The 25,507-nt window shown below is 45.1% G+C and overlaps 1 protein-coding gene across 1 annotated transcript in view; it reads right to left on the bottom strand.

Annotated features, from left to right (window-relative positions):
• Nucleotides 1-25,507, bottom strand: part of DCDC2 (doublecortin domain containing 2) — a gene marked incomplete at both ends in the record, with an annotated part of 186,804 nt that overhangs the window by 72,740 nt on the left and 88,557 nt on the right. The window contains 4 exons of the mRNA XM_081295956.1: nt 2,863-2,917; nt 4,601-4,747; nt 9,646-9,777; nt 9,877-9,953. Coding sequence (XP_081152082.1) covers nt 2,863-2,917; nt 4,601-4,747; nt 9,646-9,777; nt 9,877-9,953 — 411 coding nt within the window. The remainder of the gene's footprint in view (nt 1-2,862; nt 2,918-4,600; nt 4,748-9,645; nt 9,778-9,876; nt 9,954-25,507) is intronic.

Genomic DNA, 25,507 nt, shown 5'->3' with positions numbered 1-25,507 from the left:
GAGGCTGAGGCAGGAGGCCAGCCTCTGAACTAAGCAAGCTCCTATCTCAAACTGAAAAATAAAAAGGGTTGGGGATATGGCTCAGTGGTAAAGTGCTCCTGGGTTCAATTCCCAGTACCAAAAACAAAACAAAGCCAAAAAATATAGCCCTTCAATCACCTGTACCCTAACAAGACTGGGGCTTCAAACTGTTTTATTATTATTATTATTATTATTATTATTATTATTATTATTATTATTATTTAATATTTACAATACCCTAGGATCTTTCCAAGAAGACCCAACCTACTCCAATTTCTTCTCAGGGCCACAGTAGACCCATTTCCAGCCCTCACAACAAATGTGCCTAAAACATCAAGCGTGAGATGATTGTAGGAGGGGTTTGCCTCCTGAGCCTTGTGCCCATCCGGGACTGCGTTCCCCCCTGTTGGAGGAATGTACCTTAGTGTTCATAACTTGCTTCACAGTGGCTTTGTGATGCACATCCGTCATGGTAACCGTGAAGGTCTTTATCAAAAGCTTAGAAATTTTATTGGATCCTGTAAATTAGCGACTGGAGGCTGTAATGGCCAAAGGATAATAAGCACGACCGGCGCGCGCGGCGTCCTCTCCTCCACTGGAGGGCGCGTGGAGGCTGCGCGGTGCGGAGGACCGCCCTCCGAGCCGGGGTTTTCAAACTCAGCAAAACTCGAGATCTCATTCATTCCACCTTCCTTCTGTCTCCAAGGGTAGGGTCGCAGTGACTCTCGACACTATCAGCCTGTGCGGGGCTTTGCGCAGCGTGCTCCCGGGTGGTCCCTGCCCGGGGCAGCTCAGCGTTCACCCACCGTCCCCTTCAGTAGCAGAGCAATTCCTAGAAAGCCGGGGGCGGGGGGACACATTTATAAAGCCTCATCTCTGACCCCTTCGACTTGGGGTGCTGGCCGTTGGCTGGCAGAGTCCTCAGTTGGGAGCTCAGCCCCCACTCTCTCCCAGCTGAGGGCTCAGGGACAGACAACTAATGAGCTCTAAATCGTGTGCACTCTCCAGGGAACCTATCAATTAAAGGAGAGGAGTGAATTAACCCTGCTGTTAAAAATCCAGCTTTGGATTTACCGGCAGGGGATGCTCTCTGTGCGGCTCACTGTGGACGTGTGCACACGGGGTGAATGGGCGTGGTGCGCACCGGCCATCACCAGGCATGCGCTAGGGATTACCCTAAAAGGCTCCCCAGCACTCAGTGACACGGCCTCTTCCACGTGCTCGTCCTGTTTCTTGATGTGTACTTCTAGCTCATTCCCTCTGGTGGCCTATTTGTCCGCTTCTGTCCTCTAGAAAGTAACCTTCACACATTGAGTGTTTTGGAATCTCTGGAACAGTGAGTGCCCAGCACAGAACATACACTCCATAAATAACTTCAGGATGAATGAATCCAGCGATGGCAATATTCTCAAAATACCCCCTGTGGCCACCCAGCCAGCCACCGCGAAGAGCGAAGAGCCCTCCCGTGCTTGCTGAGTCTCGGCCAGGGGGCTTGGTCTCCATCTGCCCTCCTCCTGTCCTCACACCATCCATCCCTTGCACCTCAAACCTCTTGCCCCTCATCCTCCTCCATCTAAATCTTAACTAGCCCTCTGAGGCGAGTCCAAACCCGGCTTCCTCAACTGCCAGCCTACCCTTCCCTGTCTTCCACTCACAGTCACTAATCCTGTGGTGTCTGGCTTTTCAGGCTGGCTTCTCGATTTCTATTACACTGTGAGTTTCTTGCGGGCAAGAATTTTGTCAGAAACAGCAGGAGGTCTCAGTGAACAAGTGATTCCTGAGTGTTTGGTACGCTAAGTTCAGCTTGACTGACTTACACAAAATTATTTTTCTTTTTTTCAAGAATTTCATATGATACAACAAAACAGGGAAGGGGTATGAAATCACCACTAGGAGGCAATATCATTGCCTATCAATCCCATGTTCTACAAAATAACAAAATAAGAGTGGTTTAGTTAATTCAGGTTGGGGTGGTGGATGCCCAGGGAGTTCTGATGGCCACTCATTGGTCAGGCAGTTCAGTCCAGAGGGAAGAAAGAGGATGCTAGTCCGAAGACCCACCAGCCAGGAGTGGGGGCCTACACCTGTAATCCCAGAAGCTCAGGAAGCTGAGGTAGGACAATCCCGAGTTCAAAGCCAGCCTTAGCAACAGTGAGGCACTAAGCAACTCAGTGAGACCCTGTCTGTAAATAAAATACAAAATAGGGATGGGGATGTGGCTCAGTGATTGAATGTCCCTGAGTTCAATCCCTAGTACTCAAAAAAAGACCCACCAGCATCACATGAGATTCACCCTTACAGGGAACTTAGTCTATAAATACAAACAGGTTAAGAAGCTACCTACCAAGTACTAGTCCCTACAGAATAGGCATTTCATCAAGGATAGTTGAACTAACAAATAATGGATGAATAATGGAAAGATTCTAGTATGAAACTAAACATGTAGAATGATTCTCGATGTTTTAGAGAAATATAACTGAGACTTACCATTTTCTTAGCAAAACTTGTTTGTTACTATTTATCAGAGATAGAAAACACGACTACTGGTGTGGCCCAATAAGTGGTCCTCATACTATTATGCATTATCGCCCAGATTTCAACTATGATATAAATTATAGCAGGTATATATGCAAGGAAAACATTTTTGAAACCTATATTTTAATAATAGCAGCTCCCTTTTAGGACCTTCTCTGTAACTTTAAAGCTCTAGTGTTGTTTGACATAATTGTTTATATGCCACGAGGCAGCTAAGTTTCATTTCTTTGACTTTAATTGAAACCCAAAGGACAGTCTCTCATATAGAAATATGGAACATTAATGAGGAAAGCATCTGATACTTACACTCCCTTTAGACTTTCTGGATCCTACGATAGGAGGTAGTGAAGAGGCTTTCTGACTGTGGAAACAAATTACAATTTAGACATCTGGATGTTATTTTAAAGTAATATACATAAAGCAAGATAATTGTCACTCCAACCTGAAAGTCAACTGTCATGACATTTATGTTTCAGAAAAAGTACCATGAGCTTTTCCAATTTCAGACTACCCCCAAAATCTCCAAATTCCATTCCAAAATTTACTGCTCCAAATTCCATTCCAAAATTTACTGCTTTCTTGTATACTACTTTAGCTGATGCCTAAAAATAAACTTTTCCTACCATTATAAATGTTGTCATAGCATTTTTCATCAAATCACAATGTTTTCCATTTGCATTTCAAAAAATCATTTCCCAAGTGAGGTAATGATTGTGCCAGACTGAGCTAAAAACATTTTAACTTGATCATTTCCTTCTTTTCATAATATCTGCTTTGTCTACATCTGATAGGGTGGTAAAACACTGGCATTAGCATTCAGGGAAGTTTTAAGACAGTAATTCTTGCAAAAAAAAAAAAGTCTTTTGGACTGTAAGTTATTTGGCAGGTGACTGAATTATTAGGGGAAGACCCATCTTGAAACTCAATGGATGTCTCCAAAAATAGGAGGACCCAGATACTAAAGGCAGATGGAGATGGGGCTAACTTGCAGGAGAAAGGATAGCATGAGCTGCATCTTCACGTTGCCGTCAAGTACAGGCTGTGGCTCTCGGCAGAGAATGCAGCGTTTCTCTGCAGATGTTGTAAAAGGATTTGACTCCTGGGTGAGTAAGGAGAGCTAGCCATAAGTCTGCTGGTAAACAACGCTAAACTGCTGGGACTCCACATGCCCTGGCCCAGTTCCAACACTGCCCCTGAAATTCCACTTCACCTGTAATTCCTGTAGAAACCCTCGGCTAGCCTCACCATCGAGCCATACAAACTGTGGAATTAATGGAAAACACGTGGTTGACATCCTGTTCCATCTCTGCAGAGGACAATCACAAAAAACTTGGTTTTCAGAGCAAAGTGGCCACAGAATCAGCACAGATGGATCCTGGGGCCCCATGAGCAGTCCAGGAGGTCCAATGGCCAGGGCCAGAGTGTGTCACATGTAGCTCTGCTGTGCATAATTCAGCAAAAATGAAGCATCTTTCACAAACAGGACATTTCATGGAGAAAAATGTATTGGGTATAATTAAGAGTGTAATCATTAAAATTTTGCATGTATTAACTATACACTCAGTCTATTTATTTGTACAAATGGATTATATTGTTTTACACTTATATTGCTTTATATTAAAAAGGTCATAAAATATTATGTTTTTAACATATTTTGAGGTTTCCCTCCAAACCCAACTGAAAAATTATTTGGTCCAGCTAACTTGTAACAACACTAAAACAGCTAATAAAATTTACATAGAAACAAACGCTCATTGCCCTGGATCTTCTTCACAATAATAAATCTTTACATTTATTATAAATTCAATGCAAGGTAAAAAAAAATCTATGCAGTCTTTCATAAGTTCCATAAAGATCGTACTTTTGTGCAATAGCTCTCAATCTCCCTTCGTGGAAGTAAAAGCCAAGACAGATATGTATCAGGCATACTTTCCATCTAACTGTAAATAAGATTATCACCAAAATATCTTGGTGATCCACAGAAGACCCAGGGCTACTTCAGGTGAAACTGAAGCAGGGGAGCAGGTGAGGGAGGGAGACTCACCCATAAGGCCTTCGCATCGCCGACTTGTCAAAGAGCAACTCACTGTATGGCAGCCTCTTAAACCTATCTCTGCCCACAGCCACGTAGAACTGCCCGTTCTCCAGCTCTGCCCCGCTCTCCACCAGCTTCCCTTCTAGGGTATAGAGTCTGTCAAAACATAAGGGACAACATTTAGGGTTCTAGCAAGCATCTAGAGGACTGCCTAAAATTACAGCGTCAATAAAAAAAAAAAAGTCTGTTCTTGAATTGGCTCACCTGTTACTCTTCTAGTTATTGAATTCTAAATGCCTCAAAGTCATTAAATGTAACAAAATGCCAAGATTATAAATTATATAAATTTATATAAATAAAGCTCAGCTTCCACAGAAGATGGATTGTTCTATTTGTATTTGGGAATGCTCATTAAATGTGTTTTCTGTGCATTTATCAGGCCAACAAGTTTCAGGTCTCATTCTACTCAAGAAGAGCCCCCAGCCAGACTCCCACAGAGCCACATCAGGAGAACCAAGGCAACAGAGAGGAAGGGGGAGGCCACCAGAGGTCAGAGCACCTGTCACCAGCATCAGTGGCACAGAACTGCACTGGCTTCCATGCTCCTCTTGCTCTCCTCCCCCTCCCTCCCCCTCCCCCTCCCTCCCCCTCCCCCTTCCCCCTCCTTCCCCCTCCCCCTCCCCCTCCCCCTTCCCCCTCCTTCCCCCTCCCCCTTCCCCCTCCTTCCCCCTCCCCCTTCCCCCCTCCTTCCCCCTCCCCTTCTCCCCTCCTTCCCCCTCCTTCCCCCTCCCCCTCCTTCCTCTTCCCCCTCCTCCCCCTCCTTCCCCCTCCCCCTTCCCCCCTCCTTCCCCCTCCCCTTCTCCCCTCCTTCCCCCTCCTTCCCCCTCCCCCCTCCTTCCTCTTTCCCCTCCTCCCCCTCCTTCCCCCTCCCCCTTCTCCCCTCCTTCCCCCTCCCCCCTCCTTCCTCTTCCCCCTCCTCCCCCCTCCTTCCCCCTCCCCCTTCCCCCTCCTTCCCCCTCCCCCCTCCTTCCTCTTCCCCCTCCTCCCCCTCCTTCCCCCTCCCCCTTCTCCCCTCCTTCCCCCTCCCCCTTCCCCCTCCCCCCTCCTTCCTCTTCCCCCTCCTCCCCCCTTCTTCCCCCTCCCCCTTCCCCCCTCCTTCCCCCTCCCCCTTCTCCCCTCCTTCCCCCTCCCCCTTCCCCCTCCTTCCCCAACCCCCCTCCTTCCCCTTCCCCTCCTCCCCCTCCTTCCCCCTCCCCTCCCCCCTCCTCCCCCCCTCATTTTTTCTCTCTCTTGTGGAGTCTCCTAAGCGTGAGAGTGAACTTCACATCCTCTCAGAGCTGAAGGTTTCGCAGAAAAAACTTTCTCTACTGTAAAACTGCTGCTGTAAACCACAATTAATATGTTACTTATTAAAAGAACTGTGATAATCTGGTAGGTGGTTTAAAGTTCCCAGAATCTTTTTTTTAAGTAGAAAAAAAAAAACCAGACCATTAGAGAAGAAAGCAGGAAGACAATTCATTTTTTGAAGGTTATAAAAAAGAGCTAGTAGCTGGGAGGATTTCAAGATAATCCTTTTTTTAATTCTCAAACTTCTTGTATTACATTATAAAGTTCAGTGGTTTTTGCAAAAACAAAACTTAAAAAAAAATCCATCCACCTGTAAATGCGTTTACTGATTGTGTAAATGCCACTGCCATGTGGAGCCATGAGGTTCACTAAAAAACAGCCACCAACACCCCTCAAATGCGTTTCTTTTCAGTGAGCACACAGACCGGGGGCTTCACCACATTGTGTCTCCTCCCTGCAAGTCTGTGTCAGCACAACAGGATGCCTTTTTCCTGCCTTGACCTAGCCGGGTTTTCTGAGCAGCAACATTATGACATTTTGGATCACAGAGTTCTCTGTTGGAGAGGCAGGAGTCTGTCCTGTCCACTGTAAGTCACTTCACAGCTCTTGGGCCTCTCTACCCACAGTAGCGGCCACTCCCATCCCCAGCCAAAAATGGCTCCAGACACTGCCAAGTGCCCCAGGGGCAAGATCACACCAGGCTGAGAAACAGACATTCTTCCATTTTCCTTCAAAACAGTTAGGTCTGAGTCAGTGGTTAACTTTCATAGCTAGAAACTGAAAGCTGCTTAGCTGTGGACTGAAAATCTCCAACCAAGGTGAGTGGCTTTCTCCGCAGGTGTGAAAAGGTACTGAACACATTCCCGCCCATGAGGTTAGCCTTGATGCATGTGGCTTTTGGGAAGATTTCTTCCTTTGCTACAAAACATAAACAGGCAACCAAACCCATTTTTATGGGAGGCTATTGATACATACATAGGCTGATGCTTAGAATGACTCTCTCGTGTTCTGCTAAGGGAGAGTGGGCTTGTCCCCAGGAAGCTGCAGCCCAGCCTCACTCACATCTGATGATTCAGTGACAATTTAGTTTCCCTAAGTATTTAAGAGTTCAGGGACATATATTTCCATGTATGAGTTTGTTCATATATATTTACATATATGTATGTGTATGTATGTAAATGAGAGGGTACAGCTGGGTGTGAAATCATACATCATTATGTGCTTTATATTATTTATTGGGTGAGTTTACATTTGTAAAAGGCAAATGTACACATATATGTACAGGCATTATATATACATATGCATGTTTTGAGAACTGCCCTCACTCCTGTCACCAAAATAAAATCCAAAAGGATCTAAGGATTAAATAAAAATAAAAGTACAAGATGAGGACATGAGAAATTATTTTTAAAATCTTAAAGAGTTAGGTTGGGCACAATGGTGAACTCTGTAATCCCAGCAGCTTGGGAGGCTGAGACAGGAGGATCATGAGTTCAAAGCCAGCCTCAACACCTCAGCAACAGTGAGGCACTAAGTAACTCAGTGAGACCCTGTCTCTAATAAAATACAAAGATTTAGCTGGGAATGTGGCTCAGTGGTTGAATGCCCCTGAGTTCAATTCCCTGGTACAAAAATATATATATATATCTCAGAGTCAGGACGATCCAAACTAGTCATAAAACTTAGTGATCACAAAGAAAGATTGAGAATTTGACTCTATCAAAATCGAGGCATTTATACGTGAAAAGAATATCAAGAAAATGAAAACTGGAAACATGTTTAAAACGCACATGAGAAAGGGCTAATTTCCCTAATATGTGAAGTGTGCCTAAAATCGGTAAGATAAGTGTGCAAAGACCATGACCTAGCTCTCATTCGTAACTAGTGAGTGTGAGCCACTTGGAGAGACTTGGTAGTTAAAGACAAGCTTGGGGCAGGCCACCTGTCAGAGTCCTCCCTCCTGGCCCCACATGTCATGTTTGCTAAAGGAGAATGACACTGCTTACCTCAAGGTCACCAAACTAATTAAGTTAAAAATGAAAAGCATTTGGAATAATGCCTGGCACACAAGAAACATCCAATAGATCTTGCTATGTATAAAATAAGTAAAAATCAAGAAACAATGAAATATTATTTTTACCCAACAAGACAAAAGACAAAAATGTTCTGCTGATTTTACAGTATAGATAAAAGCATGAACTTCCTCTCTCCAGCTGCCTCTCGTGGGTCTCTGGCAAGAGTGTAAATTAATGCAAACTTTTTTGCAAGAAAACTGGTGGTGTCCATCAGAATTTAAAATGCATTTGCTGCATGGAGCAGTAATTCAACCTCCAGACTGTAGTCTCCTGAAAAATTCTGCTTATGCACAAAGATGTGTATGTGTAAATATGAATACTGGAAATGACCTAGACTTCTTTCCATCCATATGACACTGCCCAAAGAAATCAGGACATGCCCACACACACAATGGAATACTTTGCAGCCATGACAAATAATTAGATAGAGCTATTTGTGCTCACGAGAATAATCTCTAAGACTTGTTACAGGAAAAAAGCAAGAGTATGTATGTGCATATATTTATTTATAAGGTATGTATTTGTTCATGGCTATGTTTTTTAAGAACTAAAAGGTGTATATTCTTGAATATGCACAGAATATTTCTGGAATGATGAAAAAAAATGCAGGGTGGGGGGAACAAGGGTCTGGGGAGCCTGAAGAGGGAGAAATACTTTTCATCTACACTCTCTGTTCTATTTGAAATTTTGCCAAGCATTATTTTCAATTCAAATGATTATACTTAAAATCTCAATGGCCAGGAAACAATAAACATTAATACATGTAAATGTGGATACATTAACCTGCACATGCATTTAACTGAAAGACCCACTGTGCAATCACTTGAGAACTTGTTTTATAGTGAGTGGACGTGCATTTTGTGTGTGTGTGTGTGTGTGTGTGTGAGAGAGAGAGAGAGAGAGAGAGAGAGAGAGAGAACACAGGCATGAGGACTTAAAAGCAAAGGTGTATCCTACAACTCAACATGTTCAAGAGGCTAGCAGAGACGGGTGCTGAAGAGCACTCTTGGGAAACACTTGAATGGATTTCAAAAATATTTAAATGTGTGTGTACATATATGCTGTCTAAGAATTATTTTTCACTCTCCAACTGCAGGAAAATATATATGTAAGCCTCCATCAAGGGGTAATTTCATAGAATTTGCGACTTAAAACCCATGATTTTAAATGTTCAATTAAACTTTAGAGCCTAATCATGCTTTCGGTTTTTTAAGCTTAGATAGTTTTTTAACTATCCTCTGTGACCTGCTCCTCCTTTATCCCACTAACACTTCCCAATAACAATATTTCTAACCCAAGCAAATAATTTAGACCATTAAATAACGATAAATATCTCCAAGGGGGAGGCAAGGACAGTCAGTAAGAGTTAAGAAGCTGACTCGCATCTCAAGCAGTTTTGGTGCTAGCCTGTTTACTCTCAACCAAAGGAACAAAAGTTCCACACGTCGATGTGTTCTGGTGTGCGAGGAGTGTTCTGCCAGCCGCGTGCATGACTTCCGTCCCTAAAACAGCCCGGCGGGGCCAGCACTGTTCCCTGTCCATGCCACACATGCACAAACCGAGGCACACAGAGCCTAACTGGGGACACCTTCCCCCCAAAGCCCAGGCCCTGGAGAAGACCCCGCGACTCACCTGTGGACAGCCCCGCTCCGGAGAGGTATTTTTTCTGTGGCCATTTGCAGCACGTGGTCCCACTGACTCAGGGCTTTCCTGGGGATGAGGAGGCGAGAGGCTGGGCTTATGAGGTCCCCGTTGGCAATCAAGCTGTGGGGAGGAGCCAAGGGGTTCGCACAGTCACATGGACAGAATTCAAAATCCCAAACCCCAAGGAAAACACGAAGCCAATTTCAACTTGAGACTCACAAAATGGTGCAGGGCTCCTGCAGGGGTTTCCTAAAGCGGGCGGACACGTTGATCTTGCTGTGGGTCACTGGTTTGACCTTTAGGAGCAAAGAAACCCAGAGCGCTCAGTTGTTTGAGATCAATAAAACCATCTATTTTGAATAACAGCTACTTTCTCCATTAAGAATGGCAAAAAGTATTCTCTAAGTGTTCATGATTAACCAGCTGAAGTGGCGATTAATCATAAATCATAAATATATACTTCTTAGAAGTGAAAATGTTTATTACCCCCATTTAATTATTACTGTATATATGTATCAAAGTACCATAACATATCCTGTAAGAACATACAGATATTATGTCTCAATAAGTAAGGGGCTATGGCGCAGGTGGTAGAGGGCTTGCCTCACTTGCACAATTCCCAACACCACACACACACACAAATAATAAGTGAAATGGTATTGGTTCAAAACTCAAACTTCCATTTTGGACCCAGCAGATTTAAGGTTTGATTTTGCCAGTTGGTGAGAGAATCACCCAGAACATATGGCCAGAATATCAGTTCTGCTGGGCTCCAAGCTGTCTTGGGAAGTCCAGCTCACCAGCATGCTGAGTAGGTTAGCACAGTGAGCGGAGAGAGGCTCACGAGGCTCACCAAACCCTCACTTCTAGTCCCTGAGTAAAGAATGCAGGGCAGACAGATGACGGATGGATGGATGAATGGATAGATGGATGGATGGGTAGATAGACAGGCAGACAGACAGGCTGGCTGACTATAAATTTTTCTTGGAGGTATTTCCAAAGTCAAAGATAGCAGAAGTGAGCTGACTGTGCCCACCCTGCTGGAATGGGGTGAGCCTGGACTCCTAGGTAGTCTTTGAATATGAACTGCACACTTTCCCCAATACATCTCTCTGTCCCAGATATCATATTTAGATTGTATTTTGACACAGGGTGACCATATAAAAATAAAATGCTTCATATGAACTTGATAAGTCTAAGTAAATAATTAGTTAAGTTCACAAAACCCACGACACTTGCTAAGACAAAATCACAGAGGGTCAAGATTCAAGTTAAAACCTGCGTGAATTTGTTTGTGGAAAATAAACTCAATGGAATTAAAATTGTTGATGCATGGAATAATAAGATGAAACTGAGTCTGAAATTTTGAATTCCAGAACTAATTGCCCAAACTTTTTACATAAACCAGTTCAATGCCTCATGCCTCAATTTCTTGACCCGTAAAAGTAGGAGACATTCTGCTAAACTAGCCCAAAGGGAGGCTCCGTGAACTAATTAGTGAAGTGGCAATGTCAGTCCCCAGGGCTGTTAAACCGAATGCTTCAGAGAATCCTCCCACCTCAAATCTCAGCACTCACCACCTCTTGACACCCTGAGCCAAGAGAACCAAACTCAGTCTTTGGACCTGGGAAAAGGACTGTGAAATGGGGACCATCACACACACTTCATGATCTCTGACCTCCTGTAACAACTGATTACTCCATTTAAAAGCTGTATTTTCAGTAACTTTTTAAAAATACGTGTCACGTTTTTATGACTGTGTGTTGTAAGACAGACTTAGGTGTTTAGAGAAATAAATGAACTCAAGTTAATTATCTGTAAAACAGAGGCCAGCCTACACAAAAACTTTTCAACTCTAATTTTCTTATGGTATCTATTTAAGAAAAAGTGGGTTCTCAAAATGATCATATTTAAAGAAACTTTGTTAGTACTTTACAACACAGCATCAGAGAGCAGAACAAAATACTTCACAAATATTTAATCAATTTTCCCTACTTTTTGATAAGTGAAAAAGGCCAAAAACCTTTATAGATACCAGAGTAGAGACAATTTATCTAGGAGTCAAAATGCCAGAAACAGTCAAACTGTTAGATCGTTCTAGAGAGATTGTTTTTAAATAATCATCCAACTTTTCAATATTGCTATTTTTAAATGGAAGCAAGAGTGGCTGAGATGTGTGATGCAGAGTGACCCTCAGGAGCCACCCAACAGTGCCCTGCGGTTGATGGTGTATATCAAGCTGACCCTGGGAAGGGCCAGAGTCAGAAGTCAGGTCCTGTTGGGACTCTTCCCTGACCTTCACGGAGGGAAGCCACGTGTCAGAGGAAGACTCCTGACACAGCCTGGAAGGGACCTGGAAAGGAGAGGCTGAGGACCACAGGTGACAACGATGGCCAATCTCTTCCAAGGAGCAGTTGACTTTCTGAGAAGAGCAGCCTCCTCTGGTTGGGAAGGAGACGGAGGGAGCCTCGCGCCCACTATGGCAGTGAAAACGGACACACGTCTTTCAGATCCCACTGAAAGCTCAGGACGCAAAGACATCTGGATGCACAAGTTCCGGGACAGGGGACCCTTTCTAGGTGAGAAGACACCTACAGCTGCTTTCATCCCAGAGGACAGAGGCAGGGGAACGGACCTCCCACAGACCAGCAGGCCAGGTGGCACAGAGAGCTCCACACTGCGGACACTTTCTTCCCGGGGACCTCCTCAGTGCACAGAAGGGTAACAAGAGCTAGCAGCAGGGCCAAGGGCTGAGGGAGAAGTCCCAGGTGTGGGAGGCTGTGGCCGGGCTGGACGACAGGATCTCCAGCTGGGCAAGCACCAAATGTGTAGGTGAGAGGGGACTAGGACTCCTCCCCCAGGGAGCAAAGCCAGGCAGAGATGACCTCGATGTGGGAATCAGCCAGCAGGGATTTTAATAGTATTATAATATGTTGAAGAATTCAGTAGAGAAGGTGAAACAGATGAGAACACAAAATGAGAGACAGGGAATTTTACTCCAGAAATTCAAACTCTGAGAAAGATGCCAATGGAAATCTACAACTAAAACAGAGAACATGGGAATGAAGACCATTTCGTGGCCTTAGCAGATCAGACACGATAGAATATGCACAAGGGAAATACCTTTCTAAAAGAAGGTGAGATGAAGACACCTTTTAGAAATAAAAGCCAAAAGAACTGACTGTGAGCAGAGCCATACCCCAAGACGCTCTGGAAGAAGTTCCTTGGATGGCAGGGAAATAAGACGGAAGCCCAGACCAAGACAGAATAAAAGACACTGGAAAGAAATGTGCGAGTCACTTTGAAGACATTAGTCACATTTTTAAATTTTAAAGCAAAAATAATCACCATGATGCATGAAGTTGGTGACAGGGAGCAAAATATTTAATATGAATGAAGGTCAGAGTGAAGGTCTGCATGGCCTGGGAGAGACTATTTGAATGTGAACTAAAGGTAAGGGCGCACATGGAAAGCACAGGAGAGCTGCGGTCGCAGCTCCAGAGGCAGCGCTAAAGGCCGCCAGAGACAAAGTGAGTCACATGTCAAGTGTGTCACATGTCAAGTGCGTCACATGTCAAGTGCAGGAGGAACAAAATGAACATCAGGTGCACAACAAGAAACAAACAGCACCATAGACACAAAACCCACAGTGCCTGGAACTGGCCACACCAACTGAAAACTCCCATTTAGGACAGAAATGGTCAGAATGGAGGAAGACGCAAGATCCCGCTCCATACGATTTACCAGACACACTTTAAATGCAAGGGCATGAGTAGATTGAAAGTAGAGGTGTGGTAGGAGACACCCTGAGCAGATATTAATCAAGGAAGTCACATGTTCTCAGTCAATGCAAAATTATGACACACACACACACACACACACACACACATTTAAAATCCCCGTTTGGACAATTAATTTTCATAGTAGATATACATTAAATGTTTTTACTATGCACTTTTTAAATCTGGATATTTCATAAAGAATAATATATCCAACACAATATCTGAGGTGTTCAATATCTTTTCATGGTATTGTGTCTTTTGGACTTGAGAAAATTAAGCTCCAGAAAATTAAATACACTTAAACCAGAACAGTACAGCTTCCAAGCATCTGAGGTATAAGATCTTCCATGGCTCTGAGGAGAAAACAGAGAACGTGCCGCAGAGAACGGGCCGCTGGGGACTCCCCCCACTTCAGCCACAGGCTGTCTCTGGCCTCATTCTTCTGTGACCCTTATTTCTGTGCTTGTGACACCTCCTCTACCAGCCATCAAAGGCTGATCCTGCCCCAGAATCCGCCCCCCACACACATCTGTTCCTCTGTTTAACCTGAACACTGTCCTGCCAAACTGACCAAGTCTGGAGTTGGGTACTGTCATCCCCGTTTTGCCAGTGATGACCAAAGCTCTATCTCTAGTCCAGATCTTTCTCCTGACACCGAGCCACTGTACCCAGCTGGATAGTCTGACCTCCTACATGAAAACACAGATTTTTTAAAGGCTGTACTTACATATTCTTTAATTCAGCAGAGTTGCCATAGCATGAGAAATTTATTTTACATTACTCATCATTCATAAATCATTGGCACTTGTTTCAAAGCAGTTGCAACAGAATGTTCCACAGGACACATCGTTCCCAACATCCAGGCAGACTTCTGTCTGAATCTCTCATGCAACATTTTTCATAAATATAACCTATTCCCCTTATGTTATCAATATTTATGTGGGATGCATTTTTTCTTTTATTTTCTTAGTAAACTGCTTCTTCTAAACCCAAAGTTTCATCCATGGTGCTTTGGACATAAAATACTTAAGTCAGACAATAATTGGGACCAATTCTTGAGCAAATATCATGCTCAGAACTGACCCAAACACTTTCCATATGTCACCTTTACTTTTCCCAATGTCCCTATAAAATAGTTATTTTCAAATAAGTTTAAATTAGAATCATAAAATTTATAAAAATTCCATTTATATTCAAAACAACCTTATGAGGTTAGCATTATCCCAACTGTATAAAGGAGAAAGATGCCTCTTGGCCCTGCAAGGTCCCACAGTGAGCAAGGCAGCAGTCAATAGACCCACTCGAGATCTCCAGTCCAGGCCCCCCCACACCAGGCAGCCCACTAATGGTGCTCCAGACCCCACCCGGCCACGGGCAGAAGCAATAGGTGCATACTGTGTTCATTTAAATAAGCCCTTTCTTGAGTTATATGTAACTGCATGGAAGTATAGTGCACACATGTGAGCGCGTGCACACACACACACACACACACACAGCCAAGGCAGACCACGATGAAGTTTATTGACTTCATTCATGGGTCCCCATGTCTTCTCAAATCCAAGTCCCCTGAGTCCCCCCCCTTTACCTACTACCTGCCATATATTCTTTACCTGATCTTATTATACATGCTGAATAACCCCAATGGGGGTTGAAATTGTAATTTATTACCCCCAAGAAAACTTCTACAAATTGCAGATTCCAGGTGTGGTGCCAAAAGCAGGCCATGAGAATAGTTTCATCAGTATTTTTCTGCAGTGGTTTTTTTTTTTCAAAATTCCAGCCACTTCAGAAGGAAGCTTGTTATAGAACGTGTCTCTGGTTATAATGAACAGGCTGCTTAGAACACTCCCAGAAGGGTCCAATTAGTCTCCATGAGCTGATGAAACTCCTCATCTTGCCTGGGTCCTGTACAGGTCTTCTGTTGTCCAGGTGCTAACTCCCAGGAGAAGGGCAAAGTTCATCTGTCAAGGTGGGTCAGCTTCTCTCATTCAGACGGAGACTCTCTGCCAGTTACGGACACTACAGCACCAGTTCACAGGGCTGCTGTTTGAACTGCTGTCTAAGTGAATGCCTCCTTTCATCGAAGCAGGAAAATGATTTAAAATAAATGAACAAGCAAACAAATTATGTGGTTATTTAAAACAATGCAAGGTAACAGATTTCTTTTTACCTTAAAAGTGACCCCAAAGATCAGATCCCCATCATAAGTAACTTTCCTTGGAAAACTCCATAGTGTGAATGTTCCCTAAATAGACATTCATGTTGCCAAGTCCTGGCAGCAAGTTCTGATCCATTAAATCACAAACTTCAAAGGATCGACATTACAGTTCACGTTCCTCCTCAATCACAATCTGCGGGTCATTTTCAAAGTTCCGAGAGTCCTGAGCATTCTGAAGATACAACGTTAAACCTCAAGTGTATGAACTTTATTCTAGAATTTACTATGATTTGCAATGGTCATTTCTCTCACAGGAAAGCCAAACAGTCCCCAAGTCCTGGTCAGGGCGTTCACAAGTCACCATTTCCCGAATGCCACTCGGAAGAGAAGAACGCAACCCCCATAAGGTTAAAAAATAACCCATTAACCCAGGAGGGCTCTGGGGAGTTGAACTGCCACTAACCAGGCGGGGCAGGGCGGTGCTGAGGGCCGGTCACTGTGCTCCCTCCTAACCTGCCGCACCACGCTCACTTCTTCGCGTTGCCACGTTTTGTTTTGTTTTCCCAAAGGGGATTCCGGTTTCCAAACCTCTCCAGTGAGTGGAATGTGCACTAAACACAGGGCCTTGGAGGGGCGCACACATCAATGGGGATGAGAGGCTGCAACGCTGGGGGTGGGCCGCGGGGGGTGGGCCGCAGGGGGGCAGCTCCACCTGCGCCGGAGTGAGTCACCCGGCCAGGAGTCCACTGAAGAATGAGCCAGCTGGACAGGATCCCCAGTCGGTCTCCCATTAATGCTAGGGAAGCTGTTAACCCACCAGACCCGGGGAGGGAAGCTGCGTTTGTGGGAAGACTCGGTCATCACCTCTGATGCCTGGCTTGGAGGGCGCACCGTGCAAGAGCGTGCACGGCCCACTCTCATTGGCCTGGAGGGACAAGAGTGGCCAGAGAGGAGTAAAGTATGAGTGAAGCTACATGGTGACTCAGGGCCCTGGCTCCAGGCTTGCCCCAGAGTCCTCTTGACCTGGGTGGCTCTGGGTGCTCAGGAGCAGGATGCAGCGCTGCCTTCTGAGGCTCTCTAAATGCCCTTCAGGCCTCACAGTCTCCAAAAAAACACTAAAGTATAGCTAAATGCAAGTTATCTTGGACAAAAGTAGAACTTTTTTATTTAAAAAAGAAAAACTTGGAATGGAATCACCATTTGACCCAGATATCCCACTCCTTGGCTTATACCCAAAGAACCTAAAATCAGCATACTATAGTGACAGCCACATCAATGGTTATAGCAGCTCAATTCACAATAGCTGAACTATGGAACCAACCTAGATGCCCTTCAACATGAATAGATAAAGAAACTGTGATACATACACACAATGGAATATTACTCAGCCTTAAAGAAGAATGAAATTATGGCCTGAAGACCAGGAACATTCCAGAACATGATTATGTTAGACTGTTCACAAATAAATCTATGAAGCCTCTAACTCACATTGTTCTGAATGGTTTCAAGGTAGAAAAATATGTCTAGTCCTAGGACAAAACTCAAAACTGATGTGTGTTAGTGCTTCATACTTTTATTTATAGATAGATATAGATTAGATTTTTTTAAATAGGACTAAAGGTTAAATTTAAGAATCTAAGCATGTTGCTGGGTGCAGCTGTGCATGCCTGTTAGTCCAACTCAAGAGACTGTGGCAGGCTGGCCTTTGGCAACTTAGAGAGACCCTGTCTCAAAAAGTAAAAAGAGTTGGAGATGGAGCTCAGTGGTAGAGTCCCCTGGGTTCAATCCCCAGAGTACCACCAGAAAAGAAAAAAAACTTTCCCATTCAAATCACTCCAACTCAGTAGCTAATGTCTCTCTCCCCATTTTTGCATAATAACTGTATTTGTCTGATAGAAATAACAATGAAGTACACTTTGATTTTCAGAAATAAACTTTCGGGGTGGAAAATGATCCATGCAGATGCATGTTTCTTTATAACAAGCCCCACAAGTAGTCCCACATAATCCATGCTTCGGTAGCTTCTGAATGAAGCTTTTATGCCCAAAGGAATCTTCCTAAAGCAAGCCTCCAGGCCACTTCCAGTTTGTATGGCAGCATCTGAGGACACCGGCAGCACCCAGTAAGGAGAAGAGAGAAGACTTCCATGCGCAGTACGCTCTTCCAAAGCAAGAGACAGGCTCTCAGAGGCACCCCAAAGTCTGAAATCCGAAGCTACTTGCAGTAAAATCCTGCCTACATCTCGTAGTCATTCACTCCCATCCTAGAGGGTGTGTTAGCTCGGTGACATCTGTCATTCACCTCCCGTGAGCCAGCACTGGACCAGGTGCTGGGAATTCATGACTGAATAAAAAGCAGTCTCGACCCCTGCCTCACTGAAGCCGAACAATAACAGAGGGGCTCGGAGACAGACGGAAGGTAAGAAATCCAACCAAAAAACACCGAGTCACGGATGGTGAAAAGTGCTCTGAAGAAAATGAGCCGTCCTGAGACACGGCAGAGATGGGGCAAGTCCCTGGAGAGGGAGCCCTCAGCGTGTCTTGGCCACAGGGGAGGCTGGAACTGCAGGACGGGGACAGAGGAGGAGAGGAGCCCGCACTGGGGGCTCCCCTGGGGCCCCAGGCTCGGGAGAAGGCCAGGTGTCAACAGGGGTACTGTGAGGCTCCCCTGAAGAGTTCAGCACCCACAGCTCTGGCTGCACTGGAGACAAGATGGACACAGCAATGCTGGAAGCGAGGAGGACAGGGCAGCTGCCGAGTGAGAGATGGCCTGGCTCTTCCTAGGGGATGACCAAGGAGACTGAAATGTGGGGAAATCCTGGGTTCGTATTCCAGGTAGGAACTGGAGCTGCGGGAAGATGCACAGGGCTGGTGGGAGGTGGGGCTTGCAGACCCTGTGGACAGGGTGCTGTTCACTGAAATGGAGCACAAGAAGCCGGTGCCCTGGGCATCAACTCATCAAAACAACCTGAAGTTGCCTGATGTTGGGGGGTCTTCCTAGTCTTCTGTTTTCTTAATCCCACCTTACACAACCCACTGTTCCTCTGTTGCCTGGTGAGAGACCTCATTCTATTTTATGGACTAGAGGAAAGCCCAATCCACGAATCAGACCTATGACTAAATGAGCTACGATTTTGTCTTTTGACAAAGCAACACGTGACTCGGAACTGAGGAGCTGAGAGGGAGGGAGGGAGAAGAGTGATACTGTCTCAAAGCACCTTTTTGAACAACTTACAACTTTTTGAACCATGAGAAATATCAGCCAAGATGCAGGAGAAACACAAATCCAAGCACCCACAGTGTGGAAAATGAACATATAAATAAAAACATCTTTGTCATACTAAGTTAGAGCCCAGAGGCCAGGGGAGAAAATGCTCAGGTCACAAGGGACTGTGGCAAGAACTGCCCTGCTGGGCCACAACAGGAAAGGGCCAGCCGTCAGTGGGACCCGTGGAACCAGGGCTCGGTGGAGAAACCCTGAATCCAGGGAAAGAATGGAAAAACGAACCTGTGATATCTTCTGGTTCCAGGAGGTGACATCATGCTCAAGAAATGGCACGGCCACCGCAAAGTGACCAGACACCACGCTGGAGAAGTTCCCAATGGCCAAGGCGGGGCAAATTCAAGCAGCAAAGTGAGTCATGATACATACGCTAGGGCTTTAACCGTCAGGTAGATACCCACGGTCCATGCCAATATACACAGGGAAGAAACCTCTGCCCCGCAGGAGAATTCCAGCCACCATGGCACCCGTAGGAGGGGACAGGAAATCATCCCAGACAAGCACCATTGTCGCAGCAGCTGCAGACAAGAGCCAGGATACACTGAACTCTGAGTGAGACCCTGAAGAAAGAGAGCTCGCGTGTGTTTGCACAGTCTCAAGGTATTCCCCTGTGACATCCGTATTCAGTTGGCCAAAAGTAACTTCACAGAGAAGAGAGCCAGCAAGACCATCCTGACCAAGCGATTAAAGTGAACAGCAGCAGTAACACTGCATGTCTTCACCATGTCCAGCAAAGACAATAAAATACTGAATGAGCTGGGCAGGTGGCTCACGCCTTCGATGCCAGCTTCCCAGGAGGCTGAGGCAGGAAGACTTCAAGTTCAAAGCCAGCCTGGGCAATTTAGTGAGGCCCTGTGACAAAATAAAAAATAAAAAGGACTGAGGGTGAAGCTCACGGGTAAGACACCCCTGAGTTCAGTCCCCAGGACCAAACAAACCAATAAGAGGCTTGATTCTGCTGAAAATACCAGATTTCCCTTCTGTTTTTCCCGAGCATTGACTTTAGACAACTGGAAATGTGCAAGTTTCTCTCTCTTTGGAACATATATAACCGTTTTGAACACTAGGTAAGCCTCTGTCACCCTTATGTCCCAGAGGTATCCTCCTCAAGGACCTGGGAGCCATTGCCCTGGAGTGTAAAGCAGGGTGACAGTACCTGTGTGTGCTACGTGGCAGCTAGACGGGAGCAGTGGGCCACAAGTTCAAGACAACTTTTAGTGCAGAGCAGATGGGTTAATCAACAGCCCTGCCTCCGTGGCGCCCCAAGGTCAGACAAGACAGCTACTCAGGGGCCCTGCCTGGTCTCAGCCCTATAAACTATCCCTCTCACAACAGGAGGAAGAGAGATCAATGCAGGGAGGATGGAGGTGTGTTTGCTCAGAAAGGCCCGATTGCCAGGAAATGTTAAGCAAGACCCTCCACAAACGGCACAGACCAGAGACTCCCAGCCTAGGAAAGCAGAAAGGTTAAGGCCAGAGGCCACCCACTGTGGTTTCTGTCAAACCAGTTCCTATTAGGACCTAGCAGCCAGGCCAGGATGACCAGGGGCTGCCCTGGGAGGTTGGCTAATGTATTCCGTCAGTCCCGAGCCAGAGGTGACACTTGGGCAGGACCTTCTCACCATCTCCCTCTTACCCCAATAGAAGCTGGGACCCAGGAGGTGAGTGGCACTCTCCTCCTGAGAGGACCCACTCTCTCCCTTGAGAGTGCCCCCCTTTTTTCTCTCCCAGCAAACTTTACTGTGCTTCTACTCAGTCTCATGTCTTGTTTGAAATTCTCTCGTTGGAGAGCACAAGAGCTGAGCACACCACTCGGTCAGGATCTTATCTCTCATCCATCCATCCATCCGAGGACAGTGGGACCCTGGTGTTGGCGGTGCCAAGTTTGGGAGGGCCACTCGGTGCAAGGTGCAAAGGCGTCTGTCATGAAGACAGAGTTTGCTGCTCTCTGGATGAGGCCAGTTAGCCCCACGATGGGCAGCTCAGTCCCCAGGTGAAACCAGGCCAACAGTGTCACCAATGGGCTGTCGGGACCCTTACTTGAAGACTGGTCATTGATCATCCTGAAAACGTGTATCCAGTGGGTTGTATCTGTCAGCTATATAAAAAGTTGAGACTTATTGGTCTTCGTAATCCCTTAGCATTGTTCCGGTTTAATGCTATTTGATGTTTTCTTTCTCTACCACCTTTGTGGAAAATACTTCTTGTTTTTAATTATATCTCCCCAACAGTGCCTTCTGATATGAGGCAATGATCCAGGCACAACATCATTTGCTGGCATTCTTGTCCCCAAGATGAATCATTTCAACTAAATCACATGGAAACATCATGCAAAGGCAAACAGAAGGACATTTTACAAAACAGTTAACCTTGAAAAATTGTCAAAGTCATGAAGGACTGAGAAATGGGCGAGTAGAAACTAAGGAGACATGACAAATGAAATGCAGCATCATTGGTGACAAAATTAGCAAACTTCTAATAAAGAATGGAGACTTGGTCATTGTAGTAAGTTCAATTTTCTAGTTCCAACAACTACACTATGGTTATATGATACGTTAGAGGAATCTGAGTGATGTAAAGTACTGAGTGGCAATTTTTTCTAAAATTATTGCAAAATCAAAGTTCAAACAAATGTAATGTTTCATACTGTTAAATGAAAATAAAGATCTACTACATAAGAGACGGCCTCCCCCTGTCTTCACCTCTCTTGGCCTGTCTTCTCCCCGTAACCAAGCACAGCTTTGCATTTAAAGTGTAATAAAACTATCTCCTGAGACAACCAACGATAGTCTCCATTTGTAGCTAGACTACATGTGAGCATTCTGTCCTGTGATTGCATTGGGGGGGGGGGTTTGTTTCAAAGAAACTTGACCCTCTATTACTTTGTCAGACCAAAAGACAAGTAGGAAACAAACAAAAATCCTGAAACTCAATGTACCCTAAATTAATTATTTCTTGCACCACTAGAACAGAGGAGAAAGCACAATTACCTCCTGAAGATCAGTCATGGGTTTCCTTGCTAATGTGCAGAGGTAGGGGGTCTTTTTTCACATACCAAGCTTATTAGCTCAGAACAATAAGAAACAATGGCTTGTTGTTACCCAGTGAACCTAGTTTAATTGGGAAAATATTTGCATTCCCTAAGGGTAGGACTGGGTCAAAACCTCACTTCCACATCAAAACTGCACCATTCAGGGGGTCAAAGCACATGATGTAGATAAAGAAGAATGTTCAAGGTTCAGTGAGCTTTTTTCCCTCAATTAAAAGAGCAAGAAACCATCAAAAAGTAGTGGTTCATGACTGTCAGTGGCATAGCTCGTTCCTTAAGTACTTAGCCCTCATGAGCAGACCCACAGCCCATGGGACTGAAGCACCTTCACCTGAGAGCAGGAAATGAATGGGGTATGACTGTTCAAAGAAATAAAACTTGTATTTGGTCCATGAAGAACTGCAAGAAAACATCAGTTATGACATTGTGTGTCCGACTTGTCAATTAAAAAACAAAATCAAAGAATATTCCTTCTTTGTCTCTCCTCCTCCTCCCCCTTTTTTTCATCCTTCTCTACCTGAATTGCTTGGGTGGGATGGCTCATTAAAGAGCAATAACACTATGATATCTAAAATATTTCAACTACATAAAAAAATATAGGAGGTAAAAGAAAGGATTTTACATCAAATTAATTAAGTTTTGTTCTTATTCCCAGTATGCCCATCTTGGTAAAGCCTTGGAATCAGGGGTCTCCAAAGGGAATATCACCTCGGAATAATCCAAAACCAGAATCTCCTAAACCCTGGGAAATTCAAGCTTAAGCACCACTTAGGACTTGGGGAGCCAAGTGCCCACTTCCTCACATTTTGCCCCAGTTCTTTCAAATACAGGCCCTCGCTTGCAAGCCACCATCTTGAATCACTCCATGGACAGCTTTCACGTTCCAGCAAAAGAGCACATCCGAAGGATTTTCTTATCATCCTGGCATAAGAAATCAGCGCAGATTGTAATTAATTAATCTTGATGGAGAAAATTCAAGTGGCTTCAAGCCTCAATCAGCCATCCACTCTGGAAGAATGACTTAGATCTTCGCTCCCATCCTTGAAGACAGCCAGGGTTTCGTCTTCCATTCTGAGATACTTCATGTTCCTCTTTACCCGAGAACTTTACGTGGGAGGCGTGGTATTGAAACCAAAGGGAAGGACCCCTCACTCCTCAAGAGGAATTTTTGTTTTTCTTTCTTCCATCTTTAATAGCTGCAGCTGCCCCAGATTTCTTGAGCTGGCCATGGATACATCAGACACCCCACAATTGTCCCGGGGGACTTGGGCTTTGGCTGTGGCAAGATGGGTCTCCATCCCAGAAGACTCTGCCCGTGTTCTCTTTAGATGACTCTACCCCTCTGTGACGGATTTACCTGTCCCCATTCTGGTCTGCAAGGAGCCGCAACCTTACCCATAACCAAGGAGAAAGTCTAGTTAGCTGGTAGGACATTGTGCAAGGGGGAGTCTGCCTTTTTTGACTATAGAATCAGCCTTCCTCTCACCCTTATCTGGTCAGTCCTGCTACTGCTTCCCCTACGTCCCAGTAAGTCTCTTCCAGAGGTTTTATTTTGCCTATGCATGATTTCTATCTTGAATGGCTACACTAAGAGCTGGTAATAACACTGAGGCTGCTGATGCTAAAAGTGGCCAGGAGTGGGGGCTGATGACACTGAGGGCAGCCAGCAGCCAGAGAGCAAGGGGCAGTACCAAGAGGGTCCAGAGAACTGCTGTGGCTCTGGCTCTGGCTGCCAGGGAGCAGCAAGGAGAGCTGCTGACCTTGGGAACTGAGAGCCACCAGACTCAGGCTCAGAGCTGCTAACACCAAGGGAGCTGCTCATGGCCTACGGGTGATTTCTCAGAATTGAGCAAAAGGCCCTCGGCACAGCGGTAACAGTAGCCCCATTTCTCTGTCATTGTTCCTCAAAAGTAAATCAAAGATCTCAGTGACATTAGCACCATGTTGTTAGTCCAGAAGTTCTCAACAAAAGTCTCATAAAATCTGTAATTTAAAGGTACATTTAGCAGGTAGAGTGAGGTTCTGTTATTCTTTTTTTAATAAAATAGAATCAGGGAGCCTGTTATCACTCTGTCTCTATTGTCACTCTCATGTCTCAGCCTATAGCAAGCTTATTCCTTAGTAGGACATCAAGGCCTGTTTCCAAAACCAAGTATCATGCATGTAAATGGGGAATCAGGCAATTTACTGTGTCTCTGGTTTCTAAATAAAACTAAAAGGACCGAAATTGCTCTTCAGTTTCACAAGCTCCCTGTTTTTTTACCCATGTATCTACTTGCCATGCTGCCGGCCTCCCTGGCCCACTCCCATGCGGAAGCCCAGACCACAGACTGAATTTTTTCTATTGCCATCATATTTGGAAATGCAGAGTTAAAATTGTTAATTGAATTTCATTCAAAGTTACAAAATGAAAAGAGAGGAAGGGAGGGAGGATGGGAGGCAGAAATTCCTTCCTGTTTTGGTTAAATTCAGCAATAGATGACCTATGTATACCTAGCAAATTTCTGAGTAGACACAACAGCATAAAACTCCCGATTTTCCTTGTTAGCAGAGAAGGGTGAAGCACCAGCTACATCCAGACATCATTTAAGATTTAAATTTGTTGGCTCAGCCCTTTTCATTTTGCCAGCTTATTTTACCTTCTTCCTTTGACTTGGGATGGTGTTAAAATGAGGTTTCGTTTTCAGAACAGCAACCAACAAGAGGACACCGTCCTACCTCTCAGGGTAGCAGTAAATCTGTCCAAATTTTAAAGTTTACTACGTGTGATCCAGAAAGTAAAAATAATCAGATCTAGAAGAGAAGCCAGTTTATCCAGCTGGAAGCAAAAACATCATTCATGTCAATTAAAACCAAAAAAAAAAAATATGAAGACTACCCACGGTTCTTCTCCTGTAGGCGCACGGCACTGCAACCTGGTTACAGCCGTGTGGTGGTGTCTGCCTGCTGTGCCACCCACCGCACTCACAGTGGACGGCTCCCTCTCTGAGTCCAGCAATAAAGCTTTGCCCTGTCTCAGCACAGCCCAGGACCTGGTGGGCGGCTGGCAGCAACGGCAAACACCCATGCAGACCCCCACACTGACACGGACAAAGCAGTCGGGGCTGCTGGACTGCCGAGGGTCAACTGGACGGCGTGCACGTCATGACCTGGGCTGAACCGAGGGTCGAGGAGCCGAGGAAAGGACAGGTTCACATCTGAGGAATCTGAAGCCATCTGCACCCCACCGAGGACTTCTGGCTCTAATCCCGGAAATCTTTTGACCTGACCTACTGGCACTTGCTGTGTCAATTCTGCTTACTTGAAACTTCTACTAACATCTTCAAGGTCTTCAGCAACTGGTAGCATCTGTGTGTGTCAGTCTCTCATATATGATTACTTTTAGTCAATCTCTTAACATTATCAACTTATAATGAAGATGTGAGGGGCTACTACTCAACAGAGTGAATGTTGTTTAAATAAAAGAACTTTCTAGGAGCCTCATGAAGGTGTCTATATGCCCTTCGTCCTGCATTTATCAGTCTCTGCTTGACATACATTCAGTTTGATGCACACTTTTATGCCTGACTTTGCTACTCTG

Source organism: Spermophilus citellus, assembly GCF_964194105.1.
Source record: "Spermophilus citellus genome assembly, chromosome: 5".
Classification (NCBI taxonomy): domain Eukaryota; kingdom Metazoa; phylum Chordata; class Mammalia; order Rodentia; family Sciuridae; genus Spermophilus; species Spermophilus citellus.
This window is presented reverse-complemented; position numbering and strand designations above follow the sequence as displayed.